This window comes from Mercenaria mercenaria, chromosome 14, assembly GCF_021730395.1.
Source record: "Mercenaria mercenaria strain notata chromosome 14, MADL_Memer_1, whole genome shotgun sequence".
Classification (NCBI taxonomy): domain Eukaryota; kingdom Metazoa; phylum Mollusca; class Bivalvia; order Venerida; family Veneridae; genus Mercenaria; species Mercenaria mercenaria.
In genome coordinates, this window is record NC_069374.1 from 1,663,423 (window position 1) to 1,685,316 (window position 21,894).

A 21,894-nucleotide genomic window follows, 5' to 3' on the forward strand; every position below is an offset into this window, starting at 1 on the left:
TTTTTAGTATTCAAGCCATATATGAAGAATCAAGGGTGAAAAGATATGATTCAGCTCTGGTTACCATGGAAACGGGAACATTATACTTTTTGCGAAAAATGGCAATTTCTGAGAGTCAATTTTTACTAAAATGTTACAATTTTCTTCACACATAGCGGTCTCTATGTCTGAAATAAAGCACTAATTTTCATATTTGCCTGAAATACATACCTGAAGTAATTATTTAAAACAAATATTGTCTTTCAACATTTTCACAGTTTTAGAAGCAACAATTTTATAAATACCCCCTTTTAAGATTTTACATTATCTTTAAAAATTGGTCTACATGTATATTTTTCAACTTCTAATAGAAAAAAAAGTGCACGCATCTGAATATAATACTTGTATGGATTCAGCAGAGCTATGATACCCATTTCAATTTAAGGAGGAATTTTAGTGGGTCATTCATATTTGAGGTTATTACAGAAATTTGAAAATTGACAAAAAATGAGTTTTCAGCAAACTCATTTATGCCTAAATTACAGAATAACCTGAAATAATATTACATTGCCAGATACAGAATTGTAGCAAAACATAAGTATTTCATGTAAAATCATTTTACAAAGTTATACTGTCCAACACTTTGTCTAGAAATTAAGGAGAATGTTCCGTTACCATGGCAACGTACAAGAAAATTATTATTCAGACCTTTTTAAAGCACTTTCTGTATCAATTTTGTATGCTATGAAACAAGAAAAGTTCATCTGCAAACTGTCAATGCATCTAACGCACCTGAAGCACATTCTGGGCAGAATTAAGAAGGATACAACCATAATAATGATCTATGAAGCTTAAAGCATTGTCAAAAGGTCAGTTCTCAACAACCTTGTATGCACTTTTCTTTCTTTTGGGTAAACTAATTTTGAGTTTCAAAGCAGTTGGAAATACTCATAACCAACTAATACTGGTCTTTACGGTATTGTATGGTTACTAATCATGACTGTCCAATTTGGTTTTCAAGTTGCCATGGTTACAACATTCATTTTGCATTAAAAAACAGGGATCATCCTAGGTCAAAATTTTAGGATAAGTGACTTCTCCCCTCCACAGAATTTAGGGAGAAATTGAGGAATTAAGGGAAGATTCGCATAAAAATATCTATGTTGTTTTGTGTAAAGACTGTGTCCTTTATCACCTTGGAAATCATTTTGTTGCCATGGAAACAAATAGTAGTAAAAGCAAAATCATGTCTACTTCGCCATTTGATTTAATATATACATTTTAAATACAATTCAAAATTATAAACAAATAACAGTGTAATCCAAGACTGAAAAATATCATATTTAAAAATAATACAGTATGTTTATGTAATAACAATCATGATGCACATTCTTCCTTTAACAATCAAATTAAATCAAATTATCTACAGAACAGTTTAGTCAATATTTTGCTAGATACAACTTTAAATGAGCTGCGCAATGAGAAAACCAACATAGTGCGTTTGCGACCAGAATGGATCCATACCAGCCTGTGCATCAGTGCAGTCTGGTCAGGATCCATGCTGTTCACTAACAGTTTCTCTAATTCCAATATGCTTTGAAAGCGAACAGGATGGATCCTGACCAGACTGCGCGGGCTGCTCTGGATCTATGCTGGTCACAAAGCCACTATGTTGGTTTTCCCATGGCGCGGCTCAAATGTATTTAATTCTTTCAAACTATCAAGATAATGGCCAGACTTTTCACGGATAGCTACAGATAATGTAGATTTAAAACTTTACTAAGTTTATTCAGAAAATCCCTGAATCATGCACATTCCAGTGCCAGTAAAATACTCAGTTAATACAAACTGCAGTTGCAGACATGTCCCTAATGCTTTTCCAAAATTTATCAAAATACACAACTAAATCTACTTTATTTATAAAGTAATACATGCTGGTAAAAAGGATGTTATATGCCTTGTATATCTTAGAATGAAACCTGTTTTACAGATGACAATTTTACTGGATTTCTGAAGATTAATAGATGTTGTTACATGAATGAGAGTCTTAAAATAGTCAGAAAGTCAGCTAGAAACTCAGATGTTCTCTTTAATCATTGGCCAATTAGTATATATGGGCTTAAGTTATTACCTAACACAATATAGGTAACTTTACAAATGTATTAATTTTCATTAAAATCTGCGCTGCAACATTCTTAAACAAGAGCACCGCCTTTGCGGGTGCTGACGCTCATCTGATTTTTTTTGTGTAATAGAAATATTGTCCTACCCATGATTTTCTAAGTCTAAAAAGGGCCATCATTCTTGCAAAAAGCAGGATAGAGTTATGTTTCTTGATGTTCAGTGTCCACTTATGATGGTGAAAAACTGTTGCAAGTTTTAATGCAATAGCTTTGATAGTTTATGAGAAAAGTTGACCTAAACATAAAACTTAACCAAGAAATCTGATATTTTCTAAGTACAAAAGGGGCCATAAATCTTGCAAAAAGCAAGATGGAGTTATGTTTCTTGATGTACAGGGTCTGCTTATGATGGTGAACAAGTATTCCAAGTTTCAAAGCAATAGCTTTGATAGTTTAGGAGAAAAGTTGACCTAAACATAAAACTTAACCAAGAAATCTGATATTTTCTAAGTACAAAAGGGGCCATAAATCTTGCAAAAAGCAAGATGGAGTTATGTTTCTTGCTAAACAGGGTCAGCTTATGATGGTGAACAAGTATTCCGAGTTTCAAAGCAATAGCTTTGATAGTTTAGGAGAAAAGCTGACCTAAACATAAAACTTAACCAGGCAACGCCGACGCAGACGCCGACGCCGACGCCGACAACCGCTCAAGTGATGACAATAACTCATCATTTTTTTTCAAAAAATCAGATGAGCTAAAAATAAATTTCATCAGAAAATATGATTTTATGATACAGGCTTAAGAGGGAAAAAGAATTGTAATCTTTCAACAGTCTCACAAAATCAAGTATACTAATTTAACCATTGTTTTGCTATATTTTCTCAGTATTTTTTAAAGATTTAAAAAATCTATATGAAATAAAATTATCTATGGTAGAAAATACAATTAGATCTGCATTTGTTTGAGTAATAAGCCTTCATGTATAATTATGCTGTAAATTGGTAACCAAATCTGATGAGAACTGCAAAACATGTGCTTTTTTTACAGATATTCAAAGACTGTCATGTGTTTATTCCATTTAGATATGTCCAAGTGCATCTTTTTCAAAATACATTAAATTTTATCAAATTTAAATATAACAAATTTAATGTTATACATGCAAAAGTAATCAAACAGTATCAGATATTTTTTAATTTTAATATAAAGTCAAGAATAAAGATATTTTTCAATTACAGGGCCTTTGGTTAAACAACTATCAACATTTTTAAGAAATGACATTCTAATTTTTTCCATAAATCTGAAAAAGAAACATTAATGCAAACAACATAATTCCATCTTCAGGGTGTCCAGATTGAGTTCTTCTATTTATGTCAAAGGCACCAATCATTATTTTGGTCTGTAGCAATCCAAAAAAGGGACAGATCTTCATTATTCAGATGTCCATAACTTATTCCAAAAACACTAATTGATGATTCCCCACTTTCAGCCTCTCTATTTGGAAAACACACACACTATTTTCATAAACATTTTGCCTTCACAATGACATACTGCATTTCAAACTTGTGTCCTCTACTATAGAGATGAAATGTCATCTTGTCAACACTAAACTACCTGGATCAGACAGTTATGTCACAGACTGCACATTTGCAAGTTATAAAAAAGTCTTTTTAGCAGTCCTTGTTATTTTTATTTGATACAGAATCTTGAGAAGGCTGGCTCTTCAGGTGATATCAGAGGTCTTCTGACTGAATTTACTTTTACTATGACTGTAGCTGTCACTGAAAAAAAGACATGTCAGAGAATAACAATCTGAATGTCTTTTATTTGAATATGGGTGGTGGTGGGATGGGGTTTGGCTCTCCAGTTAAAATATTTGTGACATCATGTTACTGGGTAGAACTTCTGATCTTCTACAAGCCAGCTGGAGGGTTTCCTTTCACAAATTTGTAAATGAATAAAAATTACATACACTACTTCAATCATTTAATAAATTTTGTATAAGTAAATGTATAATATATACATCTTTCCTTTATTCTTTTAATGAAAATAATTTATCACATAGACCTCCCCCTCCTTGAAATGATTTTAAAAGGAACAATTGTATGAAATACATTAAATACTTTTGGCTTTGCTACACTTTGATTAAATTTAAGATACATGAAATTCTAAACAAAGATCATACATATTCTGTCAAAAAATAACATTCAATCAAGCATTTATAAAGATCTGAAATCAGACCTGATCAGACACTAAGACAAACTATAAATAAAATGTAGATACCTTTCTTCCTTTTATTCCAATATAAGGATGATGATGATCATTCATTCTTTAAAGAATTAGTCTGGAATAAACACAAATCAAACTAAAATGGTTGTTACTGTTGTTACATTTTGACAGATACAGGATTTCATCCTTTTCAACATTATATGGACCACTTTAAAAGTAAAATCTGTTTCTCATACATGTGCAGAGGGTCCTTTTCTTAAAAAGGGTATATTGTAAAATTTCAAAAACTTATCAGTATTTATAGTCACAATACAAATGTATGTCAATTTAAGTTATATGAAGTCCTACTAGCTATTCTTATACATCATAGATTGAGAGGTCAAGATTTCATACTTGTATGAACATGGGCATGTGGAGGACTTTATTCTTTATTTAAATACATGTAGGCCTCTGATGTGTAAATATATATAAAAAAAAACATATTAACTTTGACACAAACCATTTTACATTCAATATGTACTTGTAAAGCAGTAAAACAGGCATGTGCAGATTAAAACATGTTGACTTATGTGTAGCAATGGATGCAATTAAATGTTTTCATTTTTCAGCACTCAGTGAGTTTTTACTTCAGTAAGTCTATATTTCTACAGGTACTTTGGCAAACACATACAATGTTGCAAATGACTAAATTATGATTACCTCTCTAGAACATCCACTCACTCCATAGTTGTTTGAAACTTTATCATCAAGCAGTCATTTTCAAAAGAAACAACTCACAGCTGAAAAACAAAACAAATAAATTTACAAAAATATATACATTTTGAAATGAAAATATGTCTTTATCTGCTTTTTACCAATAACATAAAAAGCATGCTAATGGACATTTACAACTAAAATCAGGGCTTTTTCCATTATAAATCTATCTCCAATAAAAGGAGGTAATCCCAAAGAAAACAGTATGTTTCTTCCCAAGTCTGAATATGAAATTCTCAAATGTGTTACCTTATATGGGTGTTTGATGTTTTAAAATGGTTTTGAAAATTTGTATATATCTATATTTAGGTTATTACAACAACATTTATAATGTTGCTCAATTACTGAAATGTAATCCATTAATATTTTACACAAAAAATATCTACATAGATTTTGGTAATTTGGAAATTTCCACATTAGACAATTTCTGAGAGCATTTTCCCAGTTCCACTGGTGTTGGTGCATGGTATTCCCAAAATGATGGGAAAATGCCTGTAAGTTTTTATCTTGGTAAAATAATAAGAAATGTCTGTCCAATATTTAAGAAAATAAGCTCTGTATGGTCTTTGAATCTGTTGAAGGAAGTGAGCACATATACTGTATATCTTGCATAGCTTGAAATTTTTACATGTCATATTAAAACATAAAATATTATGAGACTCACCTGTTTTCATTGTAGTGTTATCCTTTAACACTGATCCTTCAGTCAGTTGATACAAACTTCACTTATGGAAATAAACAGACAGATGTCAGACTCTGATGTCTATCCACAGTTTAGACTCTTTTCTGCCAGAGTATTTTTCCCAGACAGTGTCGCTATTCAGCAAATTTTAAACGTGGACTTGGTTTGAAGGGACACATCCAAGCATCACATGCCCATTTAGCATAAAATCTCTGACTGTCATTGTATCTATATACTAAAAATTTGCAAAATCCGAGTAGAAATCTGAATTCAGCATAATCCAGGAAGTAAACTTAGATAAGCCTTTGGTGATTTCCTAAATGAAGAGCATCAATGGGAGGTAATAAAAATAGGAAAAATGCCTCAAATCATAAACTTTGGCCTAAATCTACAAGAATGTGTCTGAATGACCCACTACGATTTATGTTTCTTTTTGAAATATCATCTTCCCTTTATACAAACAAATATACTTTTCTGCTGAGACCTGTGCACTTTTCAAGATGTAGAGCACAATATAAACATATGTTTTGCTTCATAAATATATTTTTTCTTGCAGATAAAAGTCTAGATCATACAAGAATCAAATAAATATTTGGAAATATTAGTTTGGTATGAAACCTTGTTCATTTGCCTTTAAAATTTGCAAGTACGAAAATAAAGGACACTTTATAGTATTTTCCAGATAACAAAATAGGCAAGCACCCCTACTTTTTTGAAAATTCAGCAAGTTGGGGATTTGCATCCTCGTTTCCATGGTAACCGGGACATATATTGAAAAATGAAAAACAGGATTTTCTTAATTTTGCACCCTCTTCAAGAAAAAATCGGTTTAAAGGAAATCTGTGACTATGAGTTTCCAACTTTTTTTGGTTCTTACAGAGAATTGGTCTTAATAATATTAACATTTCTTAGTAGAAAAATGGGTTCAAAAGTGATATGCTTATACAAGTGAATGTCAGACATTTTTATACCGATAAATTTAAGTAAAACAGTATGATTTGTATCTGGTAATGAAAATTGATTATTCAATGCAGTTTTTCTCACAAATATTTGGATATAATAGGATTACAGTCCTGTTCAATTGCCAAAAACAAGCGGTCATGCCAAGTATGTTATGGTGTGTGCAGCCTAGACACCGGAAGTACATCTATGCTCGTGAAGTTTTAGCGGTGATTTTTTTTTGGTCATCTGCTGGAAACAGGGAAGCTCACGTATTTTTGGTTCTGCATGTTTAGCCTAGCAACCGGAAGTTCATCTTTGATCTTGAAGTATTACCAGCAATCTTTTCTCTTAAGTATAAAGGGAGACTTAACCTGAAAAAGAAATTGAAAATCATATACATTGAAATTTACGATTATTTGAATGCTTCTCTTAATGCGAATATTTAACCATTTTAACTCTACACAGACACCAAAGGTCGAACAATATTGGGAGATGCTCAGATGAACCACGGGAACCAGCTACAGGAACTATATTCATGGAAACGAACAACACTTTTGTCGACCTAGACGAGTTACCGAGATGTGCTAGACGAACATCAAGTTGATACATTATAACTACAACTATGTACTTAAACTAGTAGACTGGTAAACTGGTGAAGAAATACGATTATGTATTCATTAGTTAATTAAATGTGCAGAAAATACTAGTCTCAGAGACGTTTAAATAATGATACAGATGTGCATTAACTAAAACAATTTAAAGCAGTCTCAGATTATACTAAATAAAATAAAATTATGCTGTTCGCTTTCAAAGCATATTGCAATTAGAGAAACAGTTAGCGACCAGCATGGATCCTGACCAGACTGCGCGACTGCGCAGGCTGGTCTGGATCCATGCTGGTCGCAAAGCCACTATATTGATTTTTTTTTTCTCATGGCGCGGCTCATATATGGAAAAACAAATGGCGTTTTCTAACCAAAATGAACACCGCGTTCAAAGACAGTGACATTTACATCACATGCTGTATGTATTATTTTCTATCATCTTTCCCGTCACAATACATGTTTAAACCATGGCAAAGCCCGTGTATTTCAATCCATTGTTGAAGACATAAGGGATACAAAAATATTATTTTAAGATATAGAATAAAATGATAGGTCTAAATAATTAAACAATATTTCAGTTTCCAGTTCAACAGACATCACCGTTCAATAAAATGACCCATTCTGAAGCAAAGAGAAATATGTTTGATTCAGATTTTAGCTGTACCAATGCAAGAACTTATTTGACAAGAACTGTCAGAGAGATTTATTACTAAAGAATGTTTGAAATTAGCTATACTGAATTAACACAAAAGTCCACCAAGCGTTCCATAGTCGCAAAATAATCCCGTCAAAATCCTGTTAGAAGATTTTTTTTGTTAAAGATCTGCTCATATGAGTGTCCTATGTTTAATACATCAAAATCCCTCCATGCGTGAAGAAGACATGCTCATTCTAATTTGTATCTGAACTTTGGCCTCTAAGTGTGACACTGACCTAAGACCGAGGTACCTGGTTCTTACACAGGACACTCTCTCTCATGATGGTGAACAATTGTGCCTATTACATAAAAATCCTTCCATGCACTGAAAGAAATGCTCAAGACAAAGTTTGTGGATTAAACCAGGCCGCCCGCCCGTCCGCCAAGGGGGTAAACCCATACTCAGACATGCGTATAGAAATAGAAATGAGCTCTGTTGAATTAGTAAAAACTCAGGGGTATAATTTTTAAGAATGTAAATCAGAGTTATGGATCTGCGCACTGCATATCAGATCATCAGACAATGTACAAGTGTGTGAAGTTTCAAAACCATGCCCATCAGTGCGTACTGAGATTCCAGCTTACATTAACCATTTAAATCTAAGTTGAACAAGAGTGCAAGAATGTCACAATATACGCCCGTCGCAGCAAATTAGCAAATAGCAGCTGTGTTTGCAAATGGAATCTTAACTTTGTGGTTGTTTAGTAATTATTGTAATTCTTTTGTTTTTCTATGTCCACAAAAAACTCCTTACCAAGTAGAGATACCTTAATATTACACCTAAAATTTGAAAGAAACATCTATGTTGTACCACAGAAAAGTGATCTTGGTTTTTTCCTACGGTCAATTATAAAAAATTACAGTATAGGTTATTTATAGTAACAACTAAGGGAAGTTAATCTTAAACAAGAGGGTCATGATGACCCTGGATCGCTCACCTGAGTAATATGAGCTACATGTTTCAAATGTCAAACTGATGATTTTTAGAATTTTATTGGAAGATTTTCCGATGTACAATCAAGTAACCCCTGGGGCGGAGCCAATTTTACCCCGGGGGTCATGATTTGAACAAAGTTTGTAGAAGTCTACTAGGCAATGTTACATATCAAATATCTAAGACCTAGACCTTCTAGTTTATTTTTAGCAAATTTATGAAGATTTCCCTATGTACAATCAAGTAACCCCTGGGGCTGGGTCAATTTGACCCCGGGGGTCATGATTTGAACAAAGTTTGTAGAAGTCTACTAGGCAATGCTACACGTCAAATAGCTAAGATCTAGGCCTTCTGGTTTATTTTTTAAAAAATTTATGAAGATTTCCCTATGTACAATCAAGTAACCCCTGGGGCTGGGTCAATTTGACCCTGGGGGGTCAAGATTTGAATAAATTTTGTAGAGGTCCACTAGGCAATGCTACATGTCAAATATCTCAGCCTCTAGGCCTTCTGGTTTGTTTTTAGAACATTTTGAATATTTTTCTATGTACAATCAAGTAACCCCATGGGGCAGGGTCATTTTGACTCCGGGGGTCATGATTTGAACAAAGTTTGTAGAAGTCTACTAGGCAATGCTACATGTCAAATATCTAAGATCTAGGCCTTCTCGTTTATTTTTTAGAAATTTTTGGAAGATTTTCCTATGTAAAATTAAGTGACTCCTGGGGCGGGGTCAATTTTGACCCCGGGGGTCATGATTTGAACAAATTTTGTAGAAGTCCACTAGGCAATGCTACATATTAAATATCTAAGCTCTAGGCCTTCTGGTTTATTTTTAGAAATTTTTGGAAGATTTTCCTATGTAAAATCAAGTGATCCCTGGGGCAGGGTCAATTTTGACCCCGGGGTCATGATCTGTACAATTTTGTAGAGGTCCACCTTGCAATGCTACATGTCAAATATCTAAGCTCTAGGCCTTTTGGTTTATTTTTTTTAAAATTTGGAAGATTTTCCTATAGAAATCTATGTAAAATCAAGTGACCCCTGGGGCGGGGTCAATTTTGACCCCGGGGTCATGATTTGTACAACTTCAGTAGAGGTCCACTAGGCAATGCTACAAGTCAAATATCTAAGCTCTAGGGCTTCTGGTTTTTGGGAAGAAGATTTTTTAAGATTTTCCTATGTAAAATCAAGTGAACCTTGGGGCGGGGTCAATTTTGACCTCGGGGTCATGATTTGAAAAAACTTGGTAGAGGTCCACTAGGCAATGCTTCACACCAAATATTTAAGCTCTAGGTCTTCTGGTTTTTGAGAAGAAGATTTTAAAAGTTTTTTCTTTCGGTTGCCATGGCAACCAGAGTTCACCATGGAATTCTATTCTTTGAATAATTTTGAAAGGGGGCCACCTAAGGATTATTCATGTGAAGTTTGGTGTATTTCTGCCCAGTGGTTTTCAAGAAGAAGATTTTTTTAGAAGATGTTGACGGACGACTGACGACGCACTACGCACGACGGACGACGGACATCAAGCGGTCACAATAGCTCACCTTGTCACTTCATGACAGGTGAGCTAAAAAAAATACATAAATAAAAATTTGTAAGTCCACACAAAAATCCTTACACTGTAAAGATAGGTCAAAATACACCTCAACATTGGATGTAATATGCATGTTGTACTACAGAAAAGTGGTCTCGATTTTTCCCTATGACTAGTAATGAAAAAGTTGCAATATAAGGTATTTAAAGTAACAACAAAGGGAAGTAATTCTAAAGAAGGGACCTGCGCATGACACTTTGTCTCATGATGGTGTACAATTGTGCCAAGTTACATCAAAATCCCTCCATGCATGAAGAAGAAATGCTTCGGACAAAGTCATTCTTGTATCTGATCTTTGGCCTCTAAGTGTGAGCTTGACCTTAGACCTAGGGACCTGGTTCTTGCGCAAGACACTCCGTCTTATGATGGTGAACAATTGTGCCAAGTTACATCAAAATCCCTCCATGCATGAAGAAGATATGCTCCGGACAAAGTCATTCTTGAATTTGACATTTGATATCTAAGTGTGACCTTGATCTTAGACCTAGGGACCTGGTTCTTGCGCATGACACTCCGTCTCATGATGGTGAACAACTGTGCCAAGTTTCATCAAAATCCCTCCATGCATGAAGAAGATATGCTCCGGACAAAGTCATTCTTGAATTTGACCTTTGATCTCTAAGTGTGACCTTGACCTTTGACCTAGGGACCTGGTTCTTGCGCATGACACTCCGTCTCATGATGGTGAATAATTGTGCCAAGTTTCATCAAAATCCCTCCATGCATGAATAAGATAATTCTCCGGACAAAGTCATTCTTGAATTTGACTTTTGACCTCAAAGTGTGACCTTGACCATAGACCTAGGGACCTGGTTCTTACGCACGACACTCCGTCTCATTATGGTGAACAACTGTGCCAAATTTCATCAAAATCCCTCCATGCATGAAGAAGATATGCTCCGGACAAAGTCTGTGGATTCCAATCAGTAGGTACTGGGATTCCTACTTACATGCAAAACTTTAACCAAAAATTTATAAGTAAAAAAAAAAGGGGCATAATTCTGTAAAAATGCAAAATAGAGTAATGGATTCTGTACACTGCTTGTCAGATCATTGACAGTACACAAGTGTGTGAAGTTTCAAAGCATTCCCATCAGTAGGTACTGAGATTCCGGCTTACATGCAAAACTTTAACCAAAAATTTCTAAGTCAAAAAAGGGGCATAAATTCTGTAAAAGTGCAAAATAGAGTAATGGATTCTGTACACTGCATGTCAGATCATTGACAGTACCAAATGTGTGAAGTTTCAAAACATTCACATTAATTAGTAGGTTAATAACCAAAATTCAATCTGCATGCAAAACTTTAACTAAAAATTTCTAAGTAGAAAAAGGGGCATAATTTTGTAAAAATGCAAAATAGAGTTATGAAATCTGTCCATTGCATGTCAGATCATGACAGTACACATGTGTATGAAGTTTCAAAGCATTCCCATCAGCAGGCACTGAGATTCCGGCTTACATACAAAACTTTAACCAAAAAATTCTAAGTCGAAAAAAGGGGCATAATTCTGTAAAAATGCAAATAGAGTTATGGAACCTGATCAGTGCAAGTCAGATTATGACAGTCAACAATTGTGTAAAGTTTCAATACATTCCCATTGGTGGTTACTGAGATTCAAGCTTATGTACAAAACTTTCTACAAGCATAACAGACGGACAGACAGACAGACGGACGGACATACAGACGAGTTGGGGACTATATGCCCTCCCACCCGGGCCACCCCTACCTTCAGGGACCATAAACATTTTGTCATTCTCTCATTAACCTATACAGGAATTGAGAGTAATTGTGGTCAATTTTGGGACAGGGCTCAATTTATTGATTAATTAACTTTCAAATTAATGAAACATTTTTCACAAAGATGGCCCTTTTTAACATGACGAGGCTCAATTCTATAAAACTGGGTAAAATATTAAATCAAATTTAGAATATAATAAATAAAAGCAAATAAAATGACTTACTTGTGTATAAATCCATGTTATAAGAATTTAACGTCCATTTTTTCCTCCAAGAATCCATCCATGTTTATTTTATCACTCGCGACTGTCACTATTCCTAATTATGCGCACGTGTATATACATGTTACACATACAAGATACAAGATACAAATTTTTATTTATAGTCGGGTTGTAACAATAATAACATTAGCTATGAATAGCTATTAGCCGACTTAACAAATAACAGTCACATTACAATACAAACAAATAAGCACATAGAAAAGCACATGAATTATCAAGCATAAAAGCACATTATACATAATACAACTGCAGGACTTCAAATTATACAATGTAAAAGCTGAGAGGTTTGTGCTAATCTTGACCAAAGTCTAAAAATAAATTAAAATCTAATCAGTAAAATTCTGAAAAAATTAATATAAACACAAGAGTGCACCAGCTAAAAAATGTCTTCAAAAATCAAATATCACCTTGAATCAGATTCAAAGAGACCTGATTAGCACCTATCTCCCAGGTAATATATTAAATAGTTTCTGTAAAAATGCAAACTAAATCATATACAATTTAAACAGAAACATGCAAACTAAGCAAAGAACAAAAGCAATTACCGGTTGCAAAATACATAAGCATATAATTGGTATCTAGCACAACTATAAGCTAGCAGAGCAAATAAACAACGGCATGCTGAAGTATGCAATTGGAAAGCTATGTATTGAAGTTAACAGTAAACAAAACAAACGACATGCAGTACATAAGAAGCATTGGCATAAATACAGTAGCAACAGTTATGCATTGTTGGCACAACAAGAACAGCGGCAACTCTGTCCGTTCCAAGCACTGATCAAGCTCCGGAACTGATTTAGGTTCGACTCGTCTCTAAAATGTTGAGGAAAGAAGTTCCAGAGCTTGGCAGCGCAAGAACGTGTCTCATATGTCATCGTGTAATGATTTATAGTAACATTTTTTGAATGAATAATGTTTATATACACTGACACTATCAGTCTGAGTTTATTTAGTAACTTAACTTTCAACTTTTGTTTCAAACACAAACTCCCCAAACCCCTCCAAAAACCGCCAGCTATCACCCGCCGTAACTCGGAGATTCTGAGATGAGCGTATATATTGTTTAACCTGTTCAAACTCTGTTTCCGGTTCTATCTTACACACGTCTATTGTTACTGTGACTTTGTGTGAAAGTTTCTCCACTACCTTAACGAGATCACGTAATGTTGAAGCAGACATGTTTACCTGCGACAAATCAACATGTTTAATATTTCCCATTCCAGAAGGCAGCGACATTTCACCTAGATTGATCCAACCCAACTTCACGTGTTCCACTTGACTATTAACTTTCAATTGTGACACTTCAGGTATCCTGTCCAATGCTAACGTCCTTAGATCTGAATGCTGACTAAAATCTAAACTGTAACTACACGACCTGTAGTGCTCGGTACAGTCTAAGTCCCCCAATATAATCTCCGTCATTGTTTTTCTGTTTATAATATAATTCAGAAACTCATTCAGTACATCGTGGCTCATCTTGAAACTGCAGATATAAATTGCTTGTAACAGAGAATTATTCTGTAATGTTTCCCACATTTCACTGCTCCAAGAACCAAATAGACGAGGCGGACTAACAGTGAGACATTTCGGCGACTTGTTAAACAGTACAGGAAGTAGCGGCTGTACTAGGAAACCCTGGTAGTATATTTTATTGATCTGGAACAGTTCGTGCAATGCACAACAATGGAAAATTTCACGTAAACTAGGACCACTGTATGTGTTGATATTTATTGACGCCATGTTTGTTTTATTGTGTACCGCGAGCCGTGCTAGATGCTTAAAGTATTTTATTTCTATACAATCTTCACTAAAGAAAAAATCTTGGCAGCAAATTTTGAGTTCTTTATCACTCGTGTTTTCTTTCATACAAGAAATGTACATGTCTTGTATGTCTTTCAGAGGTCTACAGTCCTCATCAGTCGTAGTTCTGTATTCGCTCGTTCTCGTATCTTCACTGATCACTGACATGAAATTACGAGATATTGAAGAAATGGTCTCTGCATTCATTCCGCTGATGAAAACTAGCACTGTCGACATGTCTAGAATACTTTGCAAACTTTTACATTCCTTCAGAAAGATTTCTTTGACATCACTTTCATTTTGACAGCTAATGTACAGTGCACAAAAAAATTCCTGCACTGTTTTGTGCGAGAACGAATATTTAGAAATTTGTTTTGTAAATGTCTTTTCTGTACTTTGTGTTAATAGTCCCGAGGCAAGACTTAATTTCAAATACTCTTGCGTTAGGTGTTGTTCTGTCATTGACTGGCTAAACACAAGAGTGCTCTCCATTGTTTCACTGAATAACGCTTCAAATGCTAATTGTCCTAAAGCCTTCAGAAGTATGTAATGTTTCTTAGAATGTTCATGTTCACTGAAGCATTGTGGGATATCACTCTGGGATGGTTCGCGCAACTGTTGCATTTCCGGATGTTTTTCAAGCGTTCGTTTTAAGAGTAGTTCAACAATTTGACAGTATAACTCAGTTCTACATGTTCCTAACTCTATTCCATCACACCATAAACACAAAAGATACATCAGTAAGAGCGGAATAGTTTCCAAATTCGAAATGCCTCTATCACTGATAGCGCGATCAAAGTCTTGAATGTGTTTTTCTAGGTCAGTTTTACCACGCAGTAGTGAGATCACACTCCTCTTTAAACTTTTAGCAGACGTTTTACTTAGTCCGATAATTTCCAATTTTCGCTCTATTTCACTTGAAGGTATCTTACTAACGCCCAGCTTCCACGGTCTGGTTGTTGTGAGGATTGTACATTCCCTAACTTTCCTGTGTGGAATGTCACTTTTTCCTCGTTGACAGGCAGGCGCTCTCCACTCATCTAATCCATCGAGTATTACGAGGCATTTTTCCTTAGAAAGAATAATTTCCAGGTCTCTTATAGTTACAGACGGGTTTCTCAGCTGTGGAATTATTTGTTTTATGATCATTTCATCAATGTCGAATTCTTCGGAACAATCACGTAATGCCAACAAGAACACAAACTTAAACTCTGACATGGCACTAATAGCTTCCTTTTCAAAGTATTTTTCTTCAGTTTGAATACATTTTTTCGCCTGACACCACGTCAAAACGAGCCGTTTACTTAACGCTGTTTTCCCAAACCCAGCATCCGCAGTAAGGTAAATTTCATGACATGGTTTACTTTCCTTGTAGAACACATCACGCAATGACGTAAGCTTTGATTTAACTTCTTCTCCAGGCGCGATTTGAATTTCAATTGAATTTATGTCTGGCATGACGTATATGTCTGGCATGACGTAAAACTTAAGTAGAGGCGTGTCGTTTTCTTCAAATAAAGGCGACAGAGGTAGGGTATTGTCCTTTTTCCTGTAGAGAGCTATCAAATCTTCCTTCAGTTCTGAAATATTAAAAAATAAAAACATCATTTCATTTTCTGGAAGAACACATATACAGCCAGTGCACATAATGTTTGTGTAAAGATTGAAACATAAGTAAACTTTTGTTGATTTTGTTTTTATTATCCTTGTCAAAATAAAGTCGTCTCTTATTTTTATCTGCCCTACATAATATATATTACCCAATGGGTTATTTAAACAATACCTAATGCGCCAGATCTAGTAAGTTTGAACACAATATACAATGTTTAATGTTAATATGTGCTTGGACACATTTACGTTTACTTTAAAAGTAAACGGAGGTAATTACAACTTGCTTAAGTTGGCTGCCAAGAGGTCTAAAGTTAGCGGCCTGGTGGTGGAGAAACCTAAAATGACTAGCGACAGATTGGATTAAAGTTAAACTTGGATATCTGTAAGTTAAAGGTAAATAAGACTAAGTTACTGTAGGCCGCCGCCAGGCCGCCTAGCGTTTCTCTGAACCGTTTTCAAATGAAAAACGAAAACAATATGAGTGTACTATTACTTGGTGCAAGTTACAACTATAATATATTGAAAAGGCAAAGTTCATTGCCTGTCGGCCCCGTTCACAAATAAAAAATGTTTTGAAAAATTTATTACAATTCTGAAAAAATTTCAATCCAGCAGCGTAGCCAAGGAGACGCTTGTATTTAGGTTTATATAATTTCATTGAACCTAAATAAACGACAGACATCAAACATGACATTTTTTCTTAATGTTTGTGTTTTATCTACGTTTTCAAAGTTTTTTACGTTCTATTGAGTCTTATATAATGTTTTCTTTATATTTGACGTGATTTCTAAATTATTACTTTAGGGCCTATCGTTACAACAGAATACCGGGCTGCTTGGGTGCCAGACTGCAAGATTGGAATTTTAAGAGTTATGAAAATTTTGTTGATTGTGTTTTCATTTCTCATTTATAAACTATAAACATGACAGTTTCTTAATTTTTTATAAGTCTCTACTCTACCAGGAAGCTGTGCAGTTGTGCAAACTCTCAATGTAAGGTTATATGCTTTTCTGTGCTTGATTAAGCTTTAAAGTTTGAATTCACAGTCTCTTTATGTTATTCGCATTTTATAAATCATTATCTTGATATAAATACACGAGCCTGGCAATCCGCTAGGCCACTGTTATTGAATACTTCATTCAGCAGAAATTAACTACAAACTTAAATGTTTCTTAATTTGTTTGTATTAAGTCTACTCTCATATGCTGCGTTCAATTTTCAAATGATAAACAACGTTCCTTTAGTGATGTCTTGCGTTTTAATATTCGTATAAAATAAATGATCGATACACGATTCTGCCGCGTTGCTAGGTCGCCAGGGTGTTTGGCCCATTTGCTGCTAACCGCGCTAGGACATCAATTACTCACTGCAAGATATAACTGGTTGTTGTTGTTTTCGAACCATTTTGAATAAAGGATATTTTTATGAGAACCAGATATACAGGATCCCGACGTGTACACAGGAGTTAAGGGGCAGGTAATTCAGACTAAAACTTGAAATGCTTTAAGACCTACACGATGTGATAATTAAATAATGATCTGCACATTGGGGTATGCTTTTCTACAATGAAGTATTTGATTAAACCCTTTTCTCAAAACTGAAAATAGAAAAAGGTATATTACTAAAAAACTTCAGCAAATAGAAAAGATACTGACATGTTATACTTATTTGGACTACTGTGAACTCACGCTAGAGAAAGTCTATAGGAAAGTTTGATGAGGATTTCACGAGTATAAAATGTAACTTCTACAGTGTAGATTTTAATGAAGCTTTAAACAATTGTGAATCAACACGTTTATTTCATACTGGTCAAATACGATGTATCTGTCCGTGTGCTTATATTTGAGGAACCACACATTTCAAGCAGATTTAATATATATTTTTATTATTTAATATATATAATAATGCGATGGATTGTTTTGAGTGCGTTTACAGTTTGTTTCATTTTTTAGTGGAAAGAAAATAACGCTTCCGTTAAAATTTTATAAATGTACACGTAGGCTGATTTTCCATTCCGTATGCCAGATCCAGGCTTTGTTCTATGTTATCTGGATAAATTAATTTATTTTTAAAGCCTTAGCTATGTTGGACCATATTTTTTGCAAATCTTTTCCATACTCCCATTATACACTACACGTTCTGCATGTGTGAAGAATGTACGTGGCAAAAATAACAGATTGCACTAAATCACATTTCTCGAGTTTCTATGTGCAATTTGTTAAAGATTGTACCTAAACAGTGAACTGACTCCTGTTATATCTTATGTCGAAAATCGTATGCAAATGGGATTACTATTTTAAAACAAGTAGTATGAATTCAAATTGTTTAAAATACTTTTTGTAAAATACGGATGTTTAATGATAAATCGTGTGTGGCTGCATTTGTAAAATGTTACTATATTGTTTGTTTTGCTCACGCGACCTTTAAGTACATATTCGTAAGCAACTGACTTCTAAAATTAGAAATTTTCTCTGTATCAAAACTTTGCAAAATATGCGAATTCCCAACTACTTTAAAATTGTCGTAAGCATAATTTATCTTTATTTTGTTTGTTTGTTTTGGGTTTAACGCCGTTTTTCAACAGTATTTCAGTCATGTAACGGCGGGCAGTTAACCTAACCAGTGTTCCTGGATTCTGTACCAGTACAAACCTGTTCTCCGCAAGTAACTGCCAACTTCCCCACATGAATCAGAGGTGGAGGACTAATGATATCAGACACAATGTCGTTTATCAAATAGTCACGGAGAACATACGCCCCGCCCGAGGATCGAACTCGCGACCCCGAGATCCGTAGACCAACGCTCTTACCTATTGAGCTAAGCGGGCGGGCTCTTATCTTTATTAAAAAGCAAATATAGCACATTTTGTTTTATGTTCGTACCAATCTTGCAGCAGACATTTTAACACCGTATCATAATTACCTCATTTAAAAAAGTTACAAAATACAACATCATAATTAAACATGGGCATATTATTTTCAGGTTCAGTTATGCAAATGTATAGTTTCTGCAAATGATTGTTTTCCAAACAACCTGAAGAATGAATCTCTGAATACTAAAAGGTTAATGAAAACTATTTTTTGATTTCTTTCAAATAAACATGCACAACTTGAATGATGTCATATGAATTTTGAATAAAACTGTTGAAAACTACTTAATTGCGAAAACACACTTTTAGCTCAAGGTGTGTATGACATTGACCTGCTGACCTCGAAATCTATAGGAGTCATCAGTTCTGGCTTGTCAAACATCCCTACCAAGTTTGAAGTTTATAAGCCAAAGCATTTCTCAGTTATCAAGAAGAAACCAATTCAATTCAATTCAATTTCAATTAAATTCAATATTTTTACTTGGCATAAACAAATAAATGTCCATCGCCAATATACAGTGGCTTACAACACAATATGAAAGAGAAAAGCATGAAATGAAATATAATATGTAAACACAATTGAATGAGCAAATTCTCTAGATATTGCATCTTTACAACATAAATGAAATATATGCACAATTAAAATTATACAACATTATACATATTCAAATAATAATTGATATATGAAAAGTTTCTATTGCTACGGGAGTATTATCCTCGTAGAAAGTTAGCTTCGCAGACATATTAAGCTAATTTATTAATCAGACTACTCTGTGAACAATTCAAAAGTGATTTAAATTTGGCCAAACCAATTTGCAGCTCAAGATCACCACGACCTTGACCTTTGATCTACTGACCTCAGAATCAATAGAGGTCATTTGCCTGTTAAGTTTAAGATTCCTGCGCCGGAGTGTTCTTCATTTATTGACTGAGGACGGGCGAAAAGACGGACAGACAGAATTAAGGTCAGATAAATAGAAGCCACCATTATGGAACAAACAATTTCAACAAATGGCACAGCGATGGGGGCACAAAAATCTACCCTTTTGTGCAATTTTATCAAACAAATTCTGTGTACCGATCATTCAGATTTACTTTAATCATACTAATATGTAGGCCTATATTTGCATGTTATCAAAATAACAAAAATCTTAGCAAATCAGTACGGGTAACTGATGTGGATTATTTTTCGGGAACCTTGCTCATCATTAGTTGCAAACGAATACATATAATCAAGAAGTTCCATTTACAAAAAGAAAAAAATACGATATTATCATTTGTAGTAATAAGGCAGTAACTCGATCAAAAAAGTCGAAAGAATTCCACTGTAAAAAAATATCCTGATACTTCCATTTTGTGCATATTTTTTTTGTGGAGCGGGTGCCTCGATCACACATTTTCACGACTATATTGTATTCTGCGTAAAGTTCACGCTCGTAAACCCAAGTTCACGTTCGTAAACATAGGTTCACGCTCGAAAATATAGGTTCAGGTCCGTAAACTATGGATCACGGTCGTAAACATAGGTTCACGACCGTAAACATAGGTTCATGGCCGTAAACCCATGTTCACGCCCGAAATTCATTGTTGATTCTATAATCCTAATATATCGACCGTAAACCATGGTTTACGTTTGATAAACTAGGTTTCTCGATTGAACTATGAGTTTCGGTCGTTATCCTATGTTTACGATCGTTATCTTATGTTTACGCTTGTAAACCCCGGTTCACGCTCGTAAACCATAGATTACGAACGTGAACCTATGTTTACGACCGTGAACTGGGGTTTACAATCGTGAACCTACATTAACGAGCGTGAACTATGGTTATTAGTATTCGAAAAACCTAGTTTTACGTTCGAAAAACCTAGTTTATCGATCGTTAATCCTAGTTTTTCGACCGTGAACTAGGGTTCACGTAATTATTAGACAATTGGCTTGCCATAGACGCTTAATGTTCATACTCCGACGTTGGTACGTACATGTAGTTTTGCAGAGCGGAACTGAAAGTATGAGTTTATTGTGCGGAAAAGAGCACAATATGCATTATTTTTAGGGTAGCAGACCACCATTAAGTGGTATTGACTAGGAATTATTCAATCCCCTATACCGTATTTTAACACAGTTAATAAATAGACTATTTTTGTCTCCGCTCCTTGATCTAAATAATATGACACTGACATAATAATTATGTTCATTCAACTGCTTTGTTTGTATTGTTTTAGATCTACATCAAACTTTACAACTACTGTAATTCCTTTTTAGCTCGACTATTCGAAGAATAGGGGAGCTATCCTACTCGCCCCGGCGTCGGCATTAGCTTGAGCGTCACATAAATGTTAAAGTTTGCATAGCACCCCAAATATTTTCAAAGTCCCTTGAGATATTGCTTTCATATTTTGCATACTTGTTAACCATCATGACCCCATTCTGTAAACAGGAGCAGACAACTCTGTCAAGCATTTTGACTGAATTATGGCCCCTTTTCGACTTAGAATATGCTTATTGTAATGTTAAAGTTTGCGTACCACCCCAAATATTTTCAAAGTCCACTGAGATATTGCTTTCATATTTTGCATACTTGTTTACCATCATAACCCCAGTCTGTAAACAGGAACAGACAACTCTCTCGAGCATTTTGACTGAAATATTGCCCCTTTTCGACTTAGAATATGCTTCTTGTAATGTTAAAGTTTACTCATAGCTTATATTATACTATTATACTATTTAATAACCGTCAGCAGTTGACCAATGCAAACTTTATATATACTGTGAACTCTGTTAGATTTATTTTAGAAATGTTTGTTCTTCTTTTTTCTTTATGCCGTCTATCGTTTTTCGGAATGAATTATCTGTGTCAAGCAAATATGAATTTCAATTTCGTAACAAGTAATATTACTTATAGGCCACGTACAAAATTCCAGGTGCCCGCTCGTGATGAAATAATGCACGGAGGGGCACCTGGGGTCTTCCTCCACCATTAAAGCTGGAAAGTCGCCATATGACCTATCATGTGTCGGTGCGACGTTAAATCCAAAAAAAAAAAAAAAAAAAA

At 34.6% G+C, this 21,894-nt stretch overlaps 1 protein-coding gene and 1 long non-coding RNA gene across 2 annotated transcripts in view; both read right to left on the reverse strand.

Moving 5' to 3' along the window:
* Window positions 1-1,924: 1,924 nt before the first annotated feature.
* LOC123528261 (uncharacterized) lies at window positions 1,925-7,495 on the reverse strand. The gene is made up of 4 exons (XR_008366947.1): window positions 5,747-7,495; window positions 5,029-5,108; window positions 4,384-4,444; window positions 1,925-3,881 (listed from the first exon to the last, which is right to left on the reverse strand). It is a non-coding gene; the product is annotated as an uncharacterized LOC123528261 (long non-coding RNA).
* A 5,144-nt stretch (window positions 7,496-12,639) lies between these two features.
* LOC123528060 (uncharacterized) overlaps window positions 12,640-21,894 on the reverse strand; it is a 74,871-nt gene continuing 65,616 nt past the window's right edge. Inside the window, exon 12 of the mRNA XM_053522810.1 lies at window positions 12,640-15,941. Coding sequence (XP_053378785.1) covers window positions 13,519-15,941 — 2,423 coding nt within the window. The 3' untranslated portion in view covers window positions 12,640-13,518. The remainder of the gene's footprint in view (window positions 15,942-21,894) is intronic.